This window comes from Struthio camelus, chromosome W, assembly GCF_040807025.1.
Source record: "Struthio camelus isolate bStrCam1 chromosome W, bStrCam1.hap1, whole genome shotgun sequence".
NCBI lineage: Eukaryota > Metazoa > Chordata > Aves > Struthioniformes > Struthionidae > Struthio > Struthio camelus.
This window is the reverse complement of record NC_090981.1, coordinates 9,930,387-9,950,604: the sequence shown is the minus strand read 5'-3', so window position 1 is coordinate 9,950,604 and position 20,218 is coordinate 9,930,387. Positions and strand designations below refer to the sequence as shown.

Sequence of the window (20,218 nt, the reverse complement as noted above, 5' to 3'; positions counted from 1 at the left end):
ATTTATTTGGGTGCACAATGTAGAAGTTTAATGTGTGAAAGTGAGTCAAGTAGATTTCTTCAGGATTATATGGTGGTAAGGCACATTGCCTTGGTATATGCTGTATTTTGTTAACAAAATTCTAAGAAATACATTTAACGTGTCAGACTCATCTCTCCTCCACCTCCCAAAGCCTAGTCTTTTCTGCACCAATACATCTTTGTCCCAATCATGTTATTTACCTCCCTCCTTTAAATTTTTTTTCTATTAATGTTCTCCCTCATAGGCTGCTTATCCTGGACCCAAACTCCCTACTCAGCCAGGCCCAAGCTCACGAGCCTCCTAACTCCTACCATCAGTTTTCTATCCTAATCTTTCCTTTCAACTTCCAGTCGCATTTCCCTCCCAGATCCAGTCTCAAAGTCCTTATTTTCTTTCCTTCTTCAGCCTAGCTTTTATTCCCTCTGAATTCAAATCAAACAACATCTCTACCATGCAGTCCAAGTGTCAGGAAAGAAGACATGGGGGCCACTGAGCATAGAAGAGAGCCTTACTTACTCTCTGTTTCAGTGGCAGATCTGGCTACCCAGAGTAGATAAGGGGCAGCAACTACAGGGGAAAATCTCAGTCCATCCCTGTAGCTTTGGGAAAAACCACTCTATAAATAGTGCACACAGTCTGGTCAACACTACGAGCTGTCAGGCTTGAGCAAGTTCAGCAAGTATGTCCTCTTTAAAAAAAATAAAAGTACTAAAACCACACACACCAACCACTGTTATTAGGCTTATTACTTGTCTAAATTTGAGCAAGCTGCTACAGAGATAATCAAAAGATGCATCTGTGACAGGAAGGCTACTTCTTTGCTAAACAAGCCTGCTCCAAAATGCTACAGTGCTAATGATTTTCAAAAACAAGGCTAACAGAATTTATTCACGTATTCAAACATGGACAAAATAGCAATTTCTGGAAAAGTATGAATGGCTCTAGCTGGAGCTTCCCTCTAAAAGGTCATTACACAGACTGAATCAGGCACCTAGCATGGAAAATATGTGAAGAAATAACAACAGGAAGCATCAGGCAACCTTAATAGTGCTACCAGCCCTGCTGTGCTCTTTCCCTTCCTTGCCCTTTTTCACAGTTGTACATATGCAGTCTGAATTCTGTGCAGTTTACTTTGGATCCTAAGGACACATAGATGCTGAACTAATGAAAACTAATAACATTTTTTCATATCGGATTTTGTTGAGTAGGTGAATTATCAGAAGCTAGATGATTAACACTACATAGCTGGGGGGAGGGGGTGCATCTTAAGATTGCAGTATCTTCTACAATAGCACAATAATTCACCCACACACCTTAATGTCAGTTAACAACATAGTCCAGCCCTGGGATGGTTCTGCATTTTCAGGAATGATATAGCAGACAAATGTCTATCACTGGTCATCACCTACATGGAAGTTTTTGTTTTTAAAGCAAGGGTAATGAACACATCAGACAGCAGACAAAACACTACTTTTTCCAGATTAACTCTTTACCATCATAGGCCATTCCTTACCATCTAATAACTACTATGAGGTGAGGCACCACTATACATAAGATGGCAAAAAATAACTGCAGGCATTACCACTGTACAACTATCATCCAATGCCAAACCAGAAGCAGCTGCAATGTTAGTTTTCTTCAAATCTGTTTTCTGACAACTTAAAGGTAATATATAACAGAGCACCATTCATTATAGATTTTGGCTCACAGAATAGAGCACAAGTTGTACTGTACAGAATTGGAATTATCTGGTACTTTTTTCTTCTCACCCTTGTTCCAAAAGCAGCATTAAACAAGTGGTTTATCTTGCAGAAAGATTAGGCACTTAACGTTTCTGAAATCACAGATAACCCAACATGAGAAGACGTAAGTATACAAGAAGTTCACATCTGCAGCTTTAAAACACCAACTTGAAAAGCAGCAAGAGCCACCCCTCACCTTGATTCTGCTGACAGCCTCTTGTGCCTGCATCATTCTCACGTTCTTGGAGGGAGTTTTGTCAGAAAGGAGTTGAGTGGAGCCAAGGTAATTGGCAGCAAAAATGATTCCATCAATTAAGTCTTCAGGATCACAAGGTCCAGGAACTACAAACACAGGGGGGAAAAAAATCACATTAAATCACATTAAACCATGGTAAGAAAACAGTACTCTGACTACTTGAGCCTGTACCTGAGAGCTGTAAACGCTCCTCTGAACTACTTCACTTTAGCATGATGGCACAACAACCAATACTTTCAATCAAGGCATACAAAACACTGAGCATGTGTTCTCAACATCTCTCCAGCAGAAACTAATTGCTAATTCAACCTCTCACAATAGTTCATTCCCCTATGAGGCAGGGTTCACTCTAGAGCAAAATAACCTGTATGTATCTCTTACAAAGAAACAGGAATACTTAAATTGCTCTCTCACCACTATCAATAGCCTTGTAATCCTGACTAAGATAAACATATTACTGTTTAGACATGGTCACAAATATAAAGAGGGCTGGGAAGGGCAAGGGCTCTTGTGTTGCAAAAAGCTACTTAGTCCTGCAAGATACTTAATGACTTCAATTCTCATCAACTTCTGTGTAAAGTTAAAGGGCGATGAGGTATATATCATCTCAAAAGTTAAGTCCTTACAGAGCAACATGTATAAACTGCAGGTTTTCAGGTGTTTGGGGATTACATCTACAGAAGACTGGACTTTTCTCTCTATATGTTAAAATTCTCATGATCTGAGAAAAAAGGAAGGTTTATGCAAGAAGCTTCTTGTTTTGCTACAAGAAAAAAAAATCTTTGTTCAAGGCCAGTAAAAATGTACAGGTAATTTTCATTTGAGAGAAAACTATTGGTAAAATTGTATATATTTTATCAAAAGTATAAACTGTTTTTGCTCTCTATTTTGCTAGGAACTGATGCTTTTAGAACAGAGTTTTTAATTGACTCAAGGATTAGTCCGAGATTTAAGAGGTGCTAAAGTTGAACATAATGCAAAAAAAAAAAGCCAATTGTGTACTAATTCACCAAAGAAGAGATTAACAAGCACTGAGAATGACTATAACTTAATCCCCCAAAGAATATAAGTCATTATTAAGTTAAAAAAATATATAGTAGCTGGAGCTAAATCTTAATCACACTCATAACATACATTCAGATATGAGTACATACACAAACTTTATCATGAAGCTTTCCCACTTTATGTTTTTTTTAGAGATGAAAGTTTATGACTAGTGATTTTGAGGTACCTTGAGTGTGTTAAATCTGTTCAAATACTACACATCTGGACACCCAAAAAATGCAGGTAATTATGATCACTAGTCACTTTCAAGAACGAAACCCAATGAATAGAATTTTTCCCTTAGTGAGACTTTCATACTGTTAGGGCTGCAGGCCGCTGACTAGGCCCTGGCCTGAGGTTCAGCTAACTGAACAGGACGTGGCAAACTACTGGACATGACAGGAGAAATTGCTCGATGTGACAGACAACAGAGGGAGAAGCTGGCAGAAGTTACAGGCAGTGCTGTGAGGGATAGTTGGATTTCACAGGTGGTTTTGGGGGAGCAATGTGAGAGATGGCCATACTTCACAGACACCTGACGGGGAGCACTGGAGGCCTTTTGGGGAGCGGAACCCTGCAAGGCCACCAGTGCCTGGGCAACCATATCAGTAACAGCATATCAGGCCACGAGTGCCTAGGGACTGGTACCAGAAATACCAAATTTGGGTATGGACATAGCAAAACTGGGACCAGTGGGGAAGAAGTAATTAGGGGTGGGTTGTTTATTTGGGAGGAAACCGGGGCAGAGAAAGGAAGGTACAAGGGTGGCAAAAAGGAGGGCCAAGAAATGGGAAAATGGAGGCAAATTGTGATCAGTGCTGTTTGCAGGTCCCTGCTGGGCAACCCTGCACTTGCTCACTACAGCCTAAATCAGGACAATCAACCAAACCTGTTCTGACCATGCCACACATGTCAAACCTGCTTCCACAGTCAGGAGGACTAGGGAGTGCTTTAGTTGACTAGCAGATTGAGCATCCTGTTATCACTGTGTTGGTGCATGTTCCAGGCCTGATGACATTGGCATCTTACCAACTCCTTCCTGACACACAGCATCTAGAAGTGCTACATATTTACATATTATTTCAAGGCTCAAGCCCTGACTCTATATGTCTATATTCTATACACGAAGGCCTTATCACCACTTCAATTACCAAACTCTTTATACTATAGTTCTTGATCAAAACACAAAATCCTAAACATAAGGTGAAAAGGGTACAGATAAGACAGGAAGGAAGCATATTCAAAAGGGAAAAGGAACATGTTTTATTTTCATGAGATGTGAACATACATGCAGAACAACAGTACTGTTTTTCACAAGCCCTCCTCCATGCGTTATGTCAGTTATCTGTTGAATAAAAGCGTAGTGCAGGTGTTTGAAAGTTTTTCCTCAGACTATCAATTCCCTGCATAAAAATAGAGTTCAGTGTTTTAAGCAACTGCCCACTGGACCAATATCTCAGAATGCTAAAGGGTTTTTTTTGGGGGGAGGGGGGGCACTTTAAGATGGCCCTTCAAAGAGAGGCCTGCCTACTGTAGATAAATTTTAAATCTGAGACAGATCCTTCATTGGTTTAAATTTCTAAACCTCAGCTAGTTTCAAAGCAATCCATGTAATTTATACCAGTTCATCTGGTCACAGGTTCTAAAATATACAACATATACTTTAAAGACTAAACCAGTGATAAATGTTACAGTCTAAAGACAATGATCATATAATCTTTTATATACAGTACACTGTAAAGCAATCAAGGAATTCCAGAACATTCCAACTGAAATATGACATCAGCTTCCATTTTTGCCATTTTCTAAAGCATAAGGCTCAATTACTTTCAGGGAACTTAGAATTTTCAGTTTCTATCATGCTGCTATAACTAAATCCATCTAGTTGTGTTTTATGGCATGCAATCTTTATGAGTACACAGAACTGAGTATTAGCTCAAATAGTGGGTGATTTTTTTTTCATAAGATTAGCACTAGTAGAAGCGCAACATTAACTCTGAGACAGGAAATGTTATTTAATCAGAGGACAAGTACCTGAAAAGCAGTGCAAGTTTCTTCCTACTTGCCTGTCAATTAAATCTCAATTTTGTAGAGATAATTATGATCATTTTGTCTAACCTCTATTCCTTATCAGAGAACAAATCACTCTCCACACACATCCACATGTATTATGAATTCCATTTTTTTTTAATCTGTGCTTTAAGTGATATTGATAATAACCAAGAAGAACTGGAGCAGAAGCCATCAATAAAACATTACGAAATAAGAGATATTTTTCTCAACTTCTTTCTCAACTCCTACTAGTGTTTGTTTAATTCAAGTTCCAGATTGCACCCAGCTTAACCTAAATCATTTCACCCAACCCTAGCAAGTTTTCTATTGTGTATATAAAAAATACAATTCTATACATTATAAACATTAGAATTCTTCATATAATGAAAAAATATTGAAGTTATGAAATATATCTTACCTTCGACATATGTTGGGAATGAAGCCAAGCTTTTTCTGAACTGTAATCAAGACAAACAGGATTTCAAACAGAACAAAGTATGTTTAAATATACATTAAAAATTCCTCCATAAAAATGAAATCACAGTGATAGTTATTAGCAAAAGAAGATGACAGTTTATTGGGAAAATATTTAATGTTTTCAAACTCTGACCAATTATTAGAGGGTTATTATCCCTAAGTATAGCATATTCCATTAACATGCTCATCAATCAAGCAACATGCTACATTCAGTTTCCAGTTAGTTCTTGGTGTTTGGCAGTATACTTCCTGACTACTTATTAGTGCTGTGCTCTCTTTAACAAATAGAAACACAGAAAAATACATCCTCTCTCAAATCTGCTGACTTCCCAAGTAAAAACAAATACATCTAGAGATATTTAAAATGGACTAATAACGTTGTTATTCATGACAAAAAGCACTGACCTAGTCAATTAATTATGAACTAAATTTTATTACTTATTAGGATTATTCTTAGATATGTTCCCTATGTTAGTACAACCTACATACAACCTTCCAAATTTGGACAGGCTACGTAACAACCTATATCCTCTTGGGTAAATCCATTTAATAACATTTCTACACTGATTATGTTTATGCTGTAACAAGCGCAAAAGCACATACGTGCCTGATTTAGATAACGAAAATTGCAAGCAAGGCATTTATTCTTTGATTTTTTTCTTACTTAAACAAGCAAGTAAAGTCTCAATTTCATAAAAGGTGCATTAATGGAAAAAAAATCTGTCCTACATTTGTAAACACACAGACTAAAATAATACCTCATTTCCAGTTGTAACTTTCTATGAAAGGCTCTGTGGTGACAATATAACCATCTGGTAATTATAACTTCAGTGAGACTCACCATTCTGTTACATTCAACAATATATCTGTATGGGAAAATTTATTAAAGACAACTTTGTGTGTCAAAACATATGGTAATAGGTATAATGAAGCATATGCTGCTATTAAACCTTTTTGAAACAAGAAATTTGGATAAGCTAAGCATTAAAAAATGTTGATGAACCTGAACCTCATTCTACAATGGATTAAACTGGGATCAACTCCTCAGTACAGTTATATTAAAACAAGATCCATGTATAAACAGGATAAAACCCAGTGTCTCAGACGAGGTTCAGTTGTGTTTACACACACACATATATACTAAGTTGTTTTCCTTTATGATAGGTAGCTGAACAGGTTCTGTACATTTGTGACAAAAAATAAATCACTCAGGAAGGTGCATATTTGTGTGACAGGTAAATGACTAATCCAGTGAGTCTTTTCCATTTATTATTAGAAGGATGTGAGAAATAAGTAATATTTTTCAACCTACTACACTGGCTTCACTATAAAATGGCAGAAAAAACAAAAGGTGCATGAAACAGAAAACAGAGCCTAGACAACCTTAATATACTTGGCCTTTCCTCATGAAAATGACTGAGTTGTACAGCAAAACCAAGAAAGCTCTTCTCAGAGAAGATACCAACAGAAAGAAAGTTGTGACTAAGTAATGACCTCCTGCTGTCAAAGTGCTTAAGGGAAATCAAGAGAGAGGACACAAGCATTTGTTTTCAAATCAAGAGTGGCTGCTCTGTGGCTATTCTATCTGTTGTGATGACTTTATTTTTACTGCACCAGCTATACAGACTTCAATAACCGCATGTAATTGCTGCTACTGTGGTGCTAACATAGAATGAACTACCTGGACTCTGACAAGCCTAGAGAACAAAACAACTGTACACTTCAGAAAAAAATCAGAGGCAGCTTATATGTTTTGAAAAGGATAAATATGTGGATAATTTTTTTAAACAGACTCAAGGCCTAAACCAAAGTTTACCTATCTAATTACAGGTTTGACAACTATTCAGCAATCTGGCTAGCTGATAAAACTTCCTTTCAGGATAAAGCTGTGTAAGCTAACATCAAATTAATGCTTTAATTTCAAAAGCTCTACATAGACTCAGACTTCTGAGTAAGAAGTCGAGCAAAGCGGGCAGGAGACCTGCATGGATGAGCAAGGAACTCCTGGCAAAACTCCAACAGAAGAAGGAAGTACACAGAATGTGGAAAAGGGGACAGGCCACTTGGGAGGAATACAGGGACATTGTCAGAGTGTGCAGGGATGCGACAAGGAAGGCTAAGGCCCATTTGGAATTAAATCTGGCAAGGGATGTCAAGGACAACAAGAAGGGCTTCTTCAAATACATCAATAGCAAAAGGAAGACTAGGGAAAACGTGGGCCCACTGCTGAATGGGGTGGGTGCCCTGGTGACAAAGGATACAGAGAAGGCAGAGTTGCTGAATGCCTTCTTTGCTTCAGTCTTCACTGCTAAGGCCAGTCCTCAGGAATTCCAGACCCTGGGGACAAGAGAGGAAGGCTGGAGAAAGGAAGACTCTCCCTTGGTGGAGGAGGATCGGGTTAGAGATCTTTTGTCCAAACTTGACATCCATAAATCCATGGGCCCTGATGGGATGCATCCACGAGTGCTGAGGGAGCTGGCGGATGTTCTCGCTAGGCCACTCTCCATCATCTTGGAAAGGTCCTGGAGATCAGGAGAGGTGCCTGAGGACTGGAAGGAAGCCAGTGTCACCCCAGTCTTCAAAAAGGGCAAGAAGGAGGAGCCAGGGAACTACAGGCCTGTCAGCCTCACCTCCATCCCTGGAAAGGTGATGGAACAGCTCCTCCTCGAGGTCATCACTAAGCATCTGGAGGACAAGAAGGTGATCAGGAGTAGTCAGCATGGATTCACCAAAGGGAAATCATGCTTGACCAATCTGATAGCCTTCTATGACGGAATGACGGGCTGGGTAGATGAGGGCAGAGCAGTGGATGTTGTCTCCCTGGACTTCAGCAAGGCTTTTGACACTGTCTCCCATCACATCCTCATAGGCAAGCTCAGGAAGTGTGGGCTAGACGAGTGGACAGTGAGGTGGATTGAGACCCGGCTGGATGGCCGAGCTCAGAGGGTTGTGGTGAATGGCGCAGAGTCAAGTTGGAGGCCTGTGGCTAGTGGTGTCCCCCAGGGGTCAGTCCTGGGTCCAGTCTTGTTCAATGTATTCATCAATGACCTGGAGGAAGGGACAGAGTGCACCCTCAGCAAGTTTGCTGATGATACAAAACTGGGGGGAGAGGCTGACACACCAGAAGACTGTGCTGCCATTCAGAGGGACCTGGACAGGCTGGAGAGCTGGGCGGAGAGGAACCTCATGGAGTTCCACAAAGGCAAGTGCAAGGTCCTGCCCCTAGGCAGGAATAATCCCATGCACCAGTACAGGCTGGGGGTTGACCTGCTGGAAAGTAGCTCTGCAGAGAAGGACCTGGGAGTGCTGGTGGACAACAAGTTAAACATGAGCCAGCAGTGTGCCCTTGTGGCCAAGAAGGCCAATGGGATCCTGGGGTGCATTAGGCAGAGTGTTGCCAGCAGGTCGAGGGAGGTGATCCTGCCCCTCTACTCAGCCCTGGTGAGGCCTCACCTGGAGTGCTGTCTCCAGTTCTGGGCTCCCCAGTACAAGAGAGACATGGCACTCCTGGAGAGAGTCCAGCGGAGGGCTACCAAGATGATTAGAGGGCTGGAGCATCTCTCCTATGAAGAAAGACTGCAAGAGCTGGGCCTGTTCAGCCTGGAGAAGAGAAGACTGAGAGGGGATCTCATCAACGTGTACAAGTATCTGAAGGGGGAGTGTCAAGAGGATGGGGCCAGCCTCTTCTCCGTGGTGCCCAGCAACAGGACAAGAGGCAATGGGCCGAAACTGAACCACAGGGAGTTCCATCTGAACCTGAGAAAAAACTTCTTCACTGTGAGGGTGACAGAGCATTGGACCAGGTTGCCCAGAGAGGTAGTGGAGTCTCCTTTGCTGGAGATATTCAAAACCTGTCTGGATGTGATCCTGGGCAATCTGCTCTAGGTGACCCTGCTTGAGCAGGGAGGTTGGACTAGATGATCTCCAGAGGTCCCTTCCAACCTAATCGATTCTGTGATTCTGTGATTCTGTGACAAAATTTTGTCATTTACTACCCATGCTGAGAGACACTCTGATAAAACTATAATAATAATAAGGCATCAGATAATGTTACTGAAAAAAAGGAATTCTATAATTTTTAATTTTACATATCCATGAGTAATGAAAAACATAGGTCATTAATGTTAGATATTTGTCCATCAACTGAAAATTGTAAAATTTATATTTTAAATAAAGGTTTTGTTAAGACCTAAAAGTGTCTCCCAAAAATGATGAGGCTGCTTTGCCATTGTTATTTTTGTAAGGGAGGTACTAAAGTATGCGGTGTTGTTTATTTAGGTGGAAAAAAAAACCACACACACACAACACATATGACTGAAATTACTCTGAAAGTTTATTACTTTTAACACTGTATGTGATCATATATTGAAAACTAAAATGGGTAGCATCTTGTTCATTTTTTTCTTTGAGTTAGTTTAATAATGTCTAACAACTGCCAGCCATTAGAGTGTTCACAAAGCAACTACATCTGTAAACTGATGAAAACCAGAAGCTTTAACAAGCTAAGAATATTGCATATGAAAACAATGACACAATCCAATACTGTTGAAGGCTTCAGTACAGGATAAATTAAGGACAAAATTCTGAAGTCTTCTGAAAGCTTCCATCACCTTATAAATGCAAGCACACATTTAAACAAATATGTACAGGTTACAGGCTTTTTTCCACCAGATGATAAAGAAAAAAAAATGAATAGACTAATTGCTGTTTCAGTTTCAACCAATATTTCTGGTTACGGAAGATCAGTTTCTTCATTTGTAGAAGATATCATGTTGTTAGCTGATAGCTAAGTACAAGTTATCTATCAGCAACTGTGCCTAATTGCTTACAGATCTCTGTTAACAAATCTAACATTAAAGTTTAAGAAAAAAGTCATTTTTTTCATCTTCTATCAGTGGAAATATTGCAGTGTGGAAAGCTGCCAGGCACAGGCCCCTACAAAAAAAAACACGCTATTGACAAATCACTTAGTTGTTCCTATGGATCAGTTTGCTTAACAATAAAATAGTATGCAGCATTAAATTACTACCTATTTATTTGTAAAGGCCTATTCACCTGGCTGAGAAATGTTATTTTCTTTAGGGCAAGATATTCTGCAGAGAAAAGGAAAAGGGCTACCTCCTCTTGTCTCTAATACAGAGGTGATGTTGGTGGCTGTTCCTCAGTAAATCAATACCCCCTAGCCTGTTAAACAAGTGCTGTGGCAGCCAAACACAGATTAAGGAATGCCACCACAAACAGTCTTACAGTATGTTATGGATTCAGTCAGATGGGCAAACAAGAAAATTTCAAAACAGCTTTTTCTTTTTGTTGCTGTTTTGGTAGGAGAGAGGGGATTGCACATGTACAAAGAGGTAAAGAAAATAAAAAGGCATAAATAATAGACAGGACTGTGGCTTTTAAAAAGATTGCACTACCTCTTTATTAGTGGAGGGCTCTGCTGTACTGCAGACATCCTGATGATGTTGCCTACTTGATTCAGCACCCCAGGGTGAAGAGGAATCAGGAGATAGAGACTAGAAAGGGTAAGAAAATAAAATTAAATAATTTGAGTGACCAATGTAGAAATATCTCTCATTTTCATCTATCTACTCTCAGGTAAAATTATAAAACCTCCATCAGACATCATATACTTAGGATTTTAGTGCAAATATGATACAAAAAATAGTGTGTCAAATTAATGAAGGAGACTAATGAAATCATTTAAGATATAAGAGAATACAAAGCTTTGACACATCAAGCATTTCAAAACCAGATCTTTAGGAGGTACTTGCAAGACAAGGCAGTGCAAGATGTCACAATGTGAATCCTCAAAGGAAGTTTTAGTATTCAGTTATGCACATTGTTTTTTTTTTAGCTCAGCAGCCCTGAAATTCTACAAAGTCTCCTTCAGCTTTTTCTTCACACACACACAACCAGGACCCCCACCACCACCACCACCCACTCCTCTCCTCCTTCCCTTCATTTTTTGAAAAGGCCTATCTTGTATATTTATTAAATAGAAACCCCAGAATCACATTTAACTAATAGAGGCTACTGAAGAGTTATGAAGTAATTCTTTGTACAGATGCATTCTTTTCTTTGATTCACAACTGTGGGGCAAAAAAAGACATACAGAAAAGATGATTTTGTGAAATGGCACCTAGAATCCTGGAATATAATTGCACTGTCAAACTAAAAGATAACCCATTACCCATTAGACCCCTGGCACTCCCACAAGTACTTTGAGAGAGTTATATACTTTCCAACTTACCATGTGACTTCATAAGAAGTTACAGTTCTGCACTGACTCAATCGTACAAGTAGCATTTCCTGTTCCCTTGGGAAAGCGTTCCCCTAGCATTCCTATTCCCATTAGATACATAATGCTGTTTATATTAGAGTTAAACATAAAAGGTCTGCAATACTATCAACCTAACAATGACATCAGTATACAGATATTGGAATATGATCTTTCAATACCAAATGCATCCACAAAGAATTATTTGAAAAGCCTAAAACTCTCATATTCATATGCTGAAACAATAATTTAAAAAATGCTCTTACATAAACTAATCTAATTGCTAGCATTCAGAAATTCACCACTGCTTAAAATGTGTTAACAGTCACTCTAGTAGCATTACAAAAACCCTAAACTATTCTCATCTACAGAATATTATTCTTATATGACTATCAAAAGGATCATACTGCTGCCTTCTAGGCACTGTTTTTGCATGTTTGCTACAAAAGTTTCTGAAAGAGCTACTGCAGCCTGACAAAAAAAAAAACACCCAAAAAATCAAACATCATATAACCTACAGTGTGCTACAAGACATGAAATGAAAGCTATTCTCAAAAATGCTTTTATGTCAAAGTTCGGTCTTTGAAGAATAATTACCCATTTGTATTCCTCAGCAAAATGAAAGCTCAGCAGTACAATATACAACATACACTACAGCCTGCAAGTAGCTTTTATACCAATAGCAAGAAAAATTTGATAAATCATGGAGGATGGACAATTTGTACAGCTACTTAAAACACTGGAAACTAATATCTAAAGCAGATGTCCAATACTGCTTCTTTAACAGGTAAGAGAACTACTTTAGAAGCCACAAACAATAAATGAATGACAGTTTTTCTATTATTACCATAGAAAACTTTGTTATTGACTTGCAATGTCTTTTTTTAGCTCAATAATAAGTACCTGCAAACTTATGTTTCCTCCTTGAAAACCTACCTACATTTCTCTTAAAATATTCAGCCCAGTACATCCAAAAATACTCCATCTTAATTTCAGCATTGTTTGAGCCTAATAACACGTGATCCACTTGATCTGAGTGTGCTTCATTGCTATTTTACAGTGGGATTTAATAACAAAACTCATAACAAGAAAGGCAATAGCATTGTGTTGCATCAAACCTATCCTGTTCAACCCATTTCGTTACTGAATAGCCTATGAAAGGCACATTACTGATATTAAAATGTCTTCTAATACAAAAATCTGCTCTTGTTTCAGAAGAGTGATGCTGCTTATCCATTTTTAGCAGCAGTATATCTGAAGACCTATGATCCATGCACTGCATACCTCTATTTGCGGTTTAAATGCCTCCCTTCCTATATTCAGCTAGGAGCATTCACAATATGCAGTTTCCACTGGAGACAGCTCTTTCTCATCATTGTTGCCTACCACACTACCTTAATGATACAGGGTCCTGCCCTGTCAGAGGGATGATAGTATTTACCTAGGAGAAACACAGGCTTTTCAAAAGGAAATCCCTGTACGCCACTCTCTCTGATATGCATGTGCCAGAAATTCCATGCTGCTCTACATCCATGAGCATTATTCAGGAGGGCATGAACTGCACTTCTCCAGTTCCATGCTCAGAATATGTAATCTAACTGAAGCTCCAGTCTTTTCCATCAAGTGTCAGTTTCTCAATGTCATTATTCTTGAGGCTCTGCAGCTTTAACTGATATTATATTCAAAAACAGATGATAAAAAGCTGGGAGAAGTGGCTGACACACCAGAGGGTGCTGCTGCCATTCAGAGGGACCTGGACAGGCTGGGGAGTTGGGTAGAGAGGAACCTCATGGAGTTCAAAAAAGACAAGTGCAGGGTCCTGCATCTGGAGAAGAATAACCCCAGGCACCAGTACAGGCTAGAGGCTGACCTGCTGGAAAGCAGCTCTGCCGAGAAGGACCTGGGAGTCCTGGTGGACAAGTTAACCATGACCTTCTTGGCCACAAGGGCACATTGCTGGCTCAATGGCATCCTGGGGTGCATTAGGCAGAGTGTTGCCAGCAGGTCGAGGGAAGTGATCTTCCCCCTCTACCTAGCCCTGGTGAGGCCTCTCCTGGAGTCCTGTCTCCAGTTCTGGGCTCCCCAGTACAAGAGAGACATGGCACTACTGGAGAGAGTCCAGTGGAGGGCTACAAAGATGATCACAGAATCACAGAATCGTTTAGGTTGGAAGGGACCTCTGGAGATCATCTAGTCCAACCTCCCTGCTCAAGCAGGGTCACCTAGAGCAGATTGCCCAGGATCACATCCAGACAGGTTTTGAATATCTCCAGCAAAGGAGACTCCACTACCTCTCTGGGCAACCTGGTCCAATGCTCTGTCACCCTCACAGTGAAGAAGTTTTTTCTCAGGTTCAGATGGAACTCCCTGTGGTTCAGTTTCGGCCCATTGCCTCTTGTCCTGTTGCTGGGCACCACGGAGAAGAGGCTGGCCTCATCCTCTTGACACTCCCCCTTCAGATACTTGTACACGTTTATGAGATCGCCTCTCAATCTTCTCTTCTCCAGGCTGAACAGGCCCAGCTCTTGCAGTCTTTCTTCATAGGAGAGGTGCTCCAGTCCCCTCATCATCTTTGTAGCCCTCCGCTGGACTCTCTCCAGGAGTGCCATGTCTCTCTTGCACTGGGGAGCCCAGAACTGGAGACAGCACTCCAGGTGAGGCCTCACCAGGGCTGAGTAGAGGGGCAGGATCACCTCCCTCGACCTGCTGGCAACACTCTGCCTAATGCACCCCAGGAGACCATTGGCCTTCTTGGCCACAAGGGCACACTGCTGGCTCATGTTTAACTTGTTGTCCACCAGCACTCCCAGGTCCTTCTCTGCAGAGCTACTTTCCAGCAGGTCAGCCCCCAGCCTGTGCTGGTGCATGGGATTATTCCTGCCTAGGGGCAGGACCTTGCACTTGCCTTTGTGGAACTCCATGAGGTTCCTCTCCGCCCAGCTCTCCAGCCTGTCCAGGTCCCTCTGAATGGCAGCACAGTCTTCTGGTGTGTCAGCCTCTCCCCCCAGTTTAGTATCATCAGCAAACTTGCTGAGGGTGCACTCTGTCCCTTCCTCCAGGTCATTGATGAATACATTGAACAAGACTGGACCCAGGACTGACCCCTGGGGGACACCACTAGCCACAGGCCTCCAACTTGACTCTGCGCCATTCACCACAACCCTCTGAGCTCGGCCATCCAGCCAGTTCTCAATCCACCTCACTGTCCACTCGTCTAGCCCACACTTCCTGAGCTTACCTAGGAGGATGTGATGGGAGACAGTGTCAAAAGCCTTGCTGAAGTTCAGGGAGACAACATCCACTGCTCTCTCCTCATCTACCCAGCCCGTCATTCCATCATAGAAGGCTATCAGATTGGTCAAGCATGATTTCCCTTTGGTGAATCCATGCTGACTACTCCTGATCACCTTCTTGTCCTCCAGATGCTTAGTGATGACCTCCAGGAGGAGCTGTTCCACCACCTTTCCAGGGATGGAGGTGAGGCTGACAGGCCTGTAGTTCCCTGGCTCCTCCTTCTTGCCCTTTTTGAAGACTGGGGTGACACTGGCTTCCTTCCAGTCCTCAGGCACCTCTCCTGATCTCCAGGACCTTTCAAAGATGGTGGAGAGTGGCCTAGCGAGAACCTCCGCCAGCTCCCTCAGCACTCGTGGGTGCATCCCATCAGGGCCCATGGATTTATGGATGTCAAGTTTGGACAAAAGATCTCTAACCTGATCCTCCTCGACCAAGGGAGAGTCTTCCTTTCTCCAGCCTTCCTCTCTTGTCCCCAGGGCCTGGAATTCCTGAGGACTGGCCTTAGCAGTGAAGACTGAAGCAAAGAAGGCATTCAGCAACTCTGCCTTCTCTGTATCCTTCTTCACCAGGGCACCCGCCCCATTCAGCAGTGGGCCCACGTTTTCCCTAGTCTTCCTTTTGCTATTGATGTATTTGAAGAAGCCCTTCTTGTTGTCCTTGACATCCCTTGCCAGATTTAATTCCAAATGGGCCTTAGCCTTCCTTGTCGCATCCCTGCACACTCTGACAACGTCCCTGTATTCCTCCCAAGTGGCCTGTCCCCTTTTCCACATTCTGTGTACTTCCTTCTTCTGCTGGAGTTTTGCCAGGAGTTCCTTGCTCATCCATGCAGGTCTCCTGCCCGCTTTGCTGGACTTCTTACTCAGAGGGATGCACTGATCTTGAGCCTGGAGGAAGTGATGCTTGAATATTAACCTGCTCTCCTGGACCCCTCTTCCTTCTAGGGCCCTCCCCCATGAGATTCCCCTAAGTAGGTCCCTCAAGAGGCCAAAGTTAGCTCTCCTGAAGTCCAGCGTTGCAATCCTACTCATTGCCCTGCTCCCTCCTCATAGGATCCTGAACTCCACCATCTCATGGTCACTGCAGCCAAGGCTGCCTCCAACCATCACATCTCCAACTAGACCTTCTTTGTTTGTTAGTACAAGGTCTAGCATTGCACCTCTCCTCGTTGGCGTCTCCACCACCTGAGTCAAGAAATGATCATCAATCCTCTGCAGGAACCTCTTTGACTGTTTGTGCCTAGCTGTGCTGTCTTCCCAGCAGATGTCAGGCTGGTTCAAGTCTCCCATGAGAACCAGGGCCTGTGATTGCAAGGCTACTTCCAGCTGTCTGTAGAAGGCCTCATCGATGACTTCCTCCTGGTCAGGTGGCCTGGAGTAAACCCCCACCACAGTGTCACTCATGTTACCCTGCCCTTTAATCCTTACCCATAGGCTCTCAACTTGCTCTTCATCCACCCCGAGGCAGAGCTCCAGACATTCCAGTTGCTCCCTCACATAAAGGGCAACTCCACCACCTCGCCTTCCTGGCCTGTCTTTCCTAAAAAGCACATAGCCATCCATGACCGCATCCCAGTCATGTGAACTATCCCACCATGTCACTGTAACTGCAATGAGATCATGGCCCTGTGACTGCACACAGATCTCTAGTTCTTCCTGCTTATTCCCCATGCTGCATGCATTGGTATACAGGCATTTCAGAGAGCCAGTCAAGCATGCAAGCTTCCCAGAAGAGGTGCAAGAGGATCCTCCATAGCCATGTTGCATGCTGTCTCCCCTGGCTGCATGCACCCGCTGGAGGCATCCTGACTTGAGCGGTGTTTTACTGACTCCCCTGCCACTATACCACTCCCCTTCCCCCCACATCTCTCCTAGTTTAAAGCCCTCCTTACCAGGCTGGCCAATCTGTTGGCACAGATGCGCGTGCCCCGCTTGGTGAGGTGGATCCCATCTCTCCCCATCAGCTGTCAATCTTCAAACAGGGTCCCATGGTCATAGAAACCAAAGCCCTGCTGCCAACACCAGCAGCACAGCCAGTTGTTAACTTGGAAAACTCATCTACTCCTCCTCTCATCCTTTCCCCTCACAGGCAGGATTGAGGAGAAAATGACCTGGGCTCCCAGACCCTTGACCACCATTCCCAGAGCTCTGAAGTCCCGTTTGATGGTTTCCAGTTTGCCTTTTGTGTCATTAGCACCCACATGGATGATCAGCAGAGGGTAGTAGTCCGATGCATGGACAAGCCTTGGCAGTCTTTCCACGACATCTCTTATTCGAGCCCCTGGCAGGCAGCAAACCTCTCTAGACAAGAGGTCAGGTCGGCAGATAGGTGCCTCTGTCCCCTGCAGCAGGGAGTCACCCACAACAATCACTCGCTGCTTCTTCCAGGTGTTCCTGCATGGCACAGGGTCTGCCAGGCCAGTTGCCTCCCTTGGAGCCATGCCCAGCTCCTCCTCAGCCTGGAGGGCACTGAACCTGTTCCTCAAAGGCAAGCCTTCAGGAGGAGCAAGAGCCTTTCTTCTTCTACAAAAAGTGACCAGTTTCCAGCCTTCTTCAACAGTGTTATGATGTACTGTTACACACAGTACAGAGCTCTCCAGCAACTCCGCTGCAGTGGGGGCAGGGGACTCCCGGAGCTGAACAGTCTCCGAGAACGCCCTGTCAATCTCCTGCTCATCCTCTCGGATGCTACGCAGCCTACTGACTTCCTCCCGTAACTCCTTTATCTGGTGACGCAACTGGTCAACCACAGCACACCTCATGCAGGAGAGCTGACTGTCAGCCCAGGCCTCACAGAGAGGCCCCAGGCACTCCCTGCAGCCCGACACCTGCAGAGCTGCATCTGCTGTCTGAGGGTCTGTCTGGGTTGAAGCCTCAGACACAGCCGATGCAGCACCTCCAGCAGCCACTGGGGAACGTGCTCTGCGGCGTGTCATGACCATGCCCCGGGGAAGGACACACCCCTGTGCAAAATGGAGAGGCGCCTTCTTTGCCTTCTGGCACCCTTCTGCGCGAGCTGCTGCACAAACTGCTGCCTCTGTTGGCTGCGCTCTGGGCCTGGCTCTTATATAGGCCTCTGCCTAGCAGTGACTCACAGTGACTCATTTGCCTTTTTTTTTTTCCCTTCTGCTTCCAAAAAAGGCAAAGGCAAAGTTGTCATATTCAATGACTATGAACTGCAAATCATTCTTCTGACTCCTTGGCTTCACCAATCTCTCTTGGAGAGCTAGTAGCTAAATTAATGACTACTATTCTGATCTAAAGAGGACTTAGAGGTTTGGATATCATGTGATTGACAAGACAAAATAATACAAATATTTTCAAGTAAGTACTGCTTCTAAAAACAACACTTTTTAAAAAATAGCATGCGTGGAATTGAACACTTTTAAGACAGACCAGAAAAAAGACAAAGTGTAATAAGCATCTAATTTGCATCAGTGGTCTCTTTTAATCTAATCCCTTTTTAATTCAATAGCACTGTTACAAATCAAATTGAATTATCCCTCTGCCATATACTGTTTACATCGAAAAGCTCCTAGTTTTTCTGAAATCTTGTTTCTTTCTGAAGGGAAAAAAGAAGAAATCTACATTCTGATGAATGAGCTTCTACTATATTTTTATTATAATGTATTTCTCATGATCACTTAGTCAACACAATTCCATTTTGTTCAGCACACTGCTAAGCAATTCTAGGAATGTTCTGTTAAAAAAAATTGAATGTTCAGACCTGTATGAATTGACACCTTAATTAAAGATCACAATAATACAAACAGAACCCTTTATCTTAATTGAAAAGCAAAAACCTCCACCCACTCCAAGTCTCATATTCTATTTTTCTTATAAAACATGTATTCTTCTCAGTCTACCGCATACCTTTTAAACCCTTTGCTCAACTCCTGCTTTCTCTTCCCAATAATTTAGATTGCCTATATACCTACCAACATTTAATCTTTGCACTGAGCTTTAATTATAATCTTTATGTTTTACTGTTTTTATTACAGCCAGCACTGAAAGTCATAGTCAGGTACCTATGTGGCAGGCAGGCAATGAAAAATACTGAAGGAAAAAATGAGCTCTTTGGGACAAAAAGCCAAAACCCAATGAGCTTTAATATCTGACACAAATACATACCTAAGGAAATACCTGATCTGATCATTACGTAAGTGTACCAACTTGGAGCCTACCTAACAGCACACCTTAGAGAGTCAAATTCTGTTAGATGCAGAGAGGTTTTAGAGAGAAGTCAGAACACCTTCAGAAAGGACCCGGCCTTCCACAGGATCTCCAAGCTAACATCTCTGAGATTATCACTGGTACTTAGGATTCTGAGCAGACAATTAGTGTTATTCTCCCAGATCAGGAGAGCATTTATAAGCATACACAACACACTGACCAAAACTTACAATAGGATTAAACAAAGAATAATGTGATACATATTTGAACAATAGGAATTAATCATAACTCCTGGAAACTTATGTTAAAAATTGTATTTTTCCTATATAGGATAAAATGAGTAGATTACCTTAGCTCTCCAAAAAATTGATAATCAATTCTATAAATAACTTTATTTTTTAAAAACATTTGTAGGGATAAATTTAAAAATACATTTAAAAAAAAGTTTCAATGAGACTATGTAGAAGCAACACACAAGAACTAGAACATATTCATCACTATGGGCTTTCTAAGGAGGGGGGATCAGGAAACTACTTGCATGTTTTTCCACAGTTCAAACACTATGCTTCTAAATCTCTTCCTAATTGCAGAATACGAGTTACTTCATTTGAACATAGCTGGAAAAGCCTAAGTATGTCTCATGTATAAACTGTACGTAATCCATTTCACATCATTTGAATTCTCTTTACTGATTTCGCAGAAGAGACTGAGGTATTCTGGGTATTTCTCATGAGAGCCCAGTGTCAGAGTGCAGGGAGGGCTGGCTGCTCCCCAAGGGCAAGGGAGCTGGGAGCTGAGAGTGATAGCAAGGCAGGTGTGAGCAGTGACCTCACCAACCAGGAGCCAGGATGCTGAGTCAGCATGTCCAGGTCAGGATCAG

General features: G+C 42.3%; 1 protein-coding gene across 4 annotated transcripts in view; it reads right to left on the bottom strand.

Annotated features, from left to right (window-relative positions):
- LOC104139558 (amyloid-beta A4 precursor protein-binding family A member 1) overlaps positions 1-20,218 on the bottom strand; it is an 80,536-nt gene that overhangs the window by 24,512 nt on the left and 35,806 nt on the right. For all 4 annotated transcript variants that reach the window (XM_068925369.1, XM_068925371.1, XM_068925368.1 and 1 more), the window contains exons 3-5: positions 11,010-11,108; positions 5,534-5,573; positions 1,960-2,105 (exon numbers count right to left, since the gene is read on the bottom strand). In XM_068925369.1, coding sequence (XP_068781470.1) covers positions 1,960-2,105; positions 5,534-5,573; positions 11,010-11,108 — 285 coding nt within the window. The remainder of the gene's footprint in view (positions 1-1,959; positions 2,106-5,533; positions 5,574-11,009; positions 11,109-20,218) is intronic.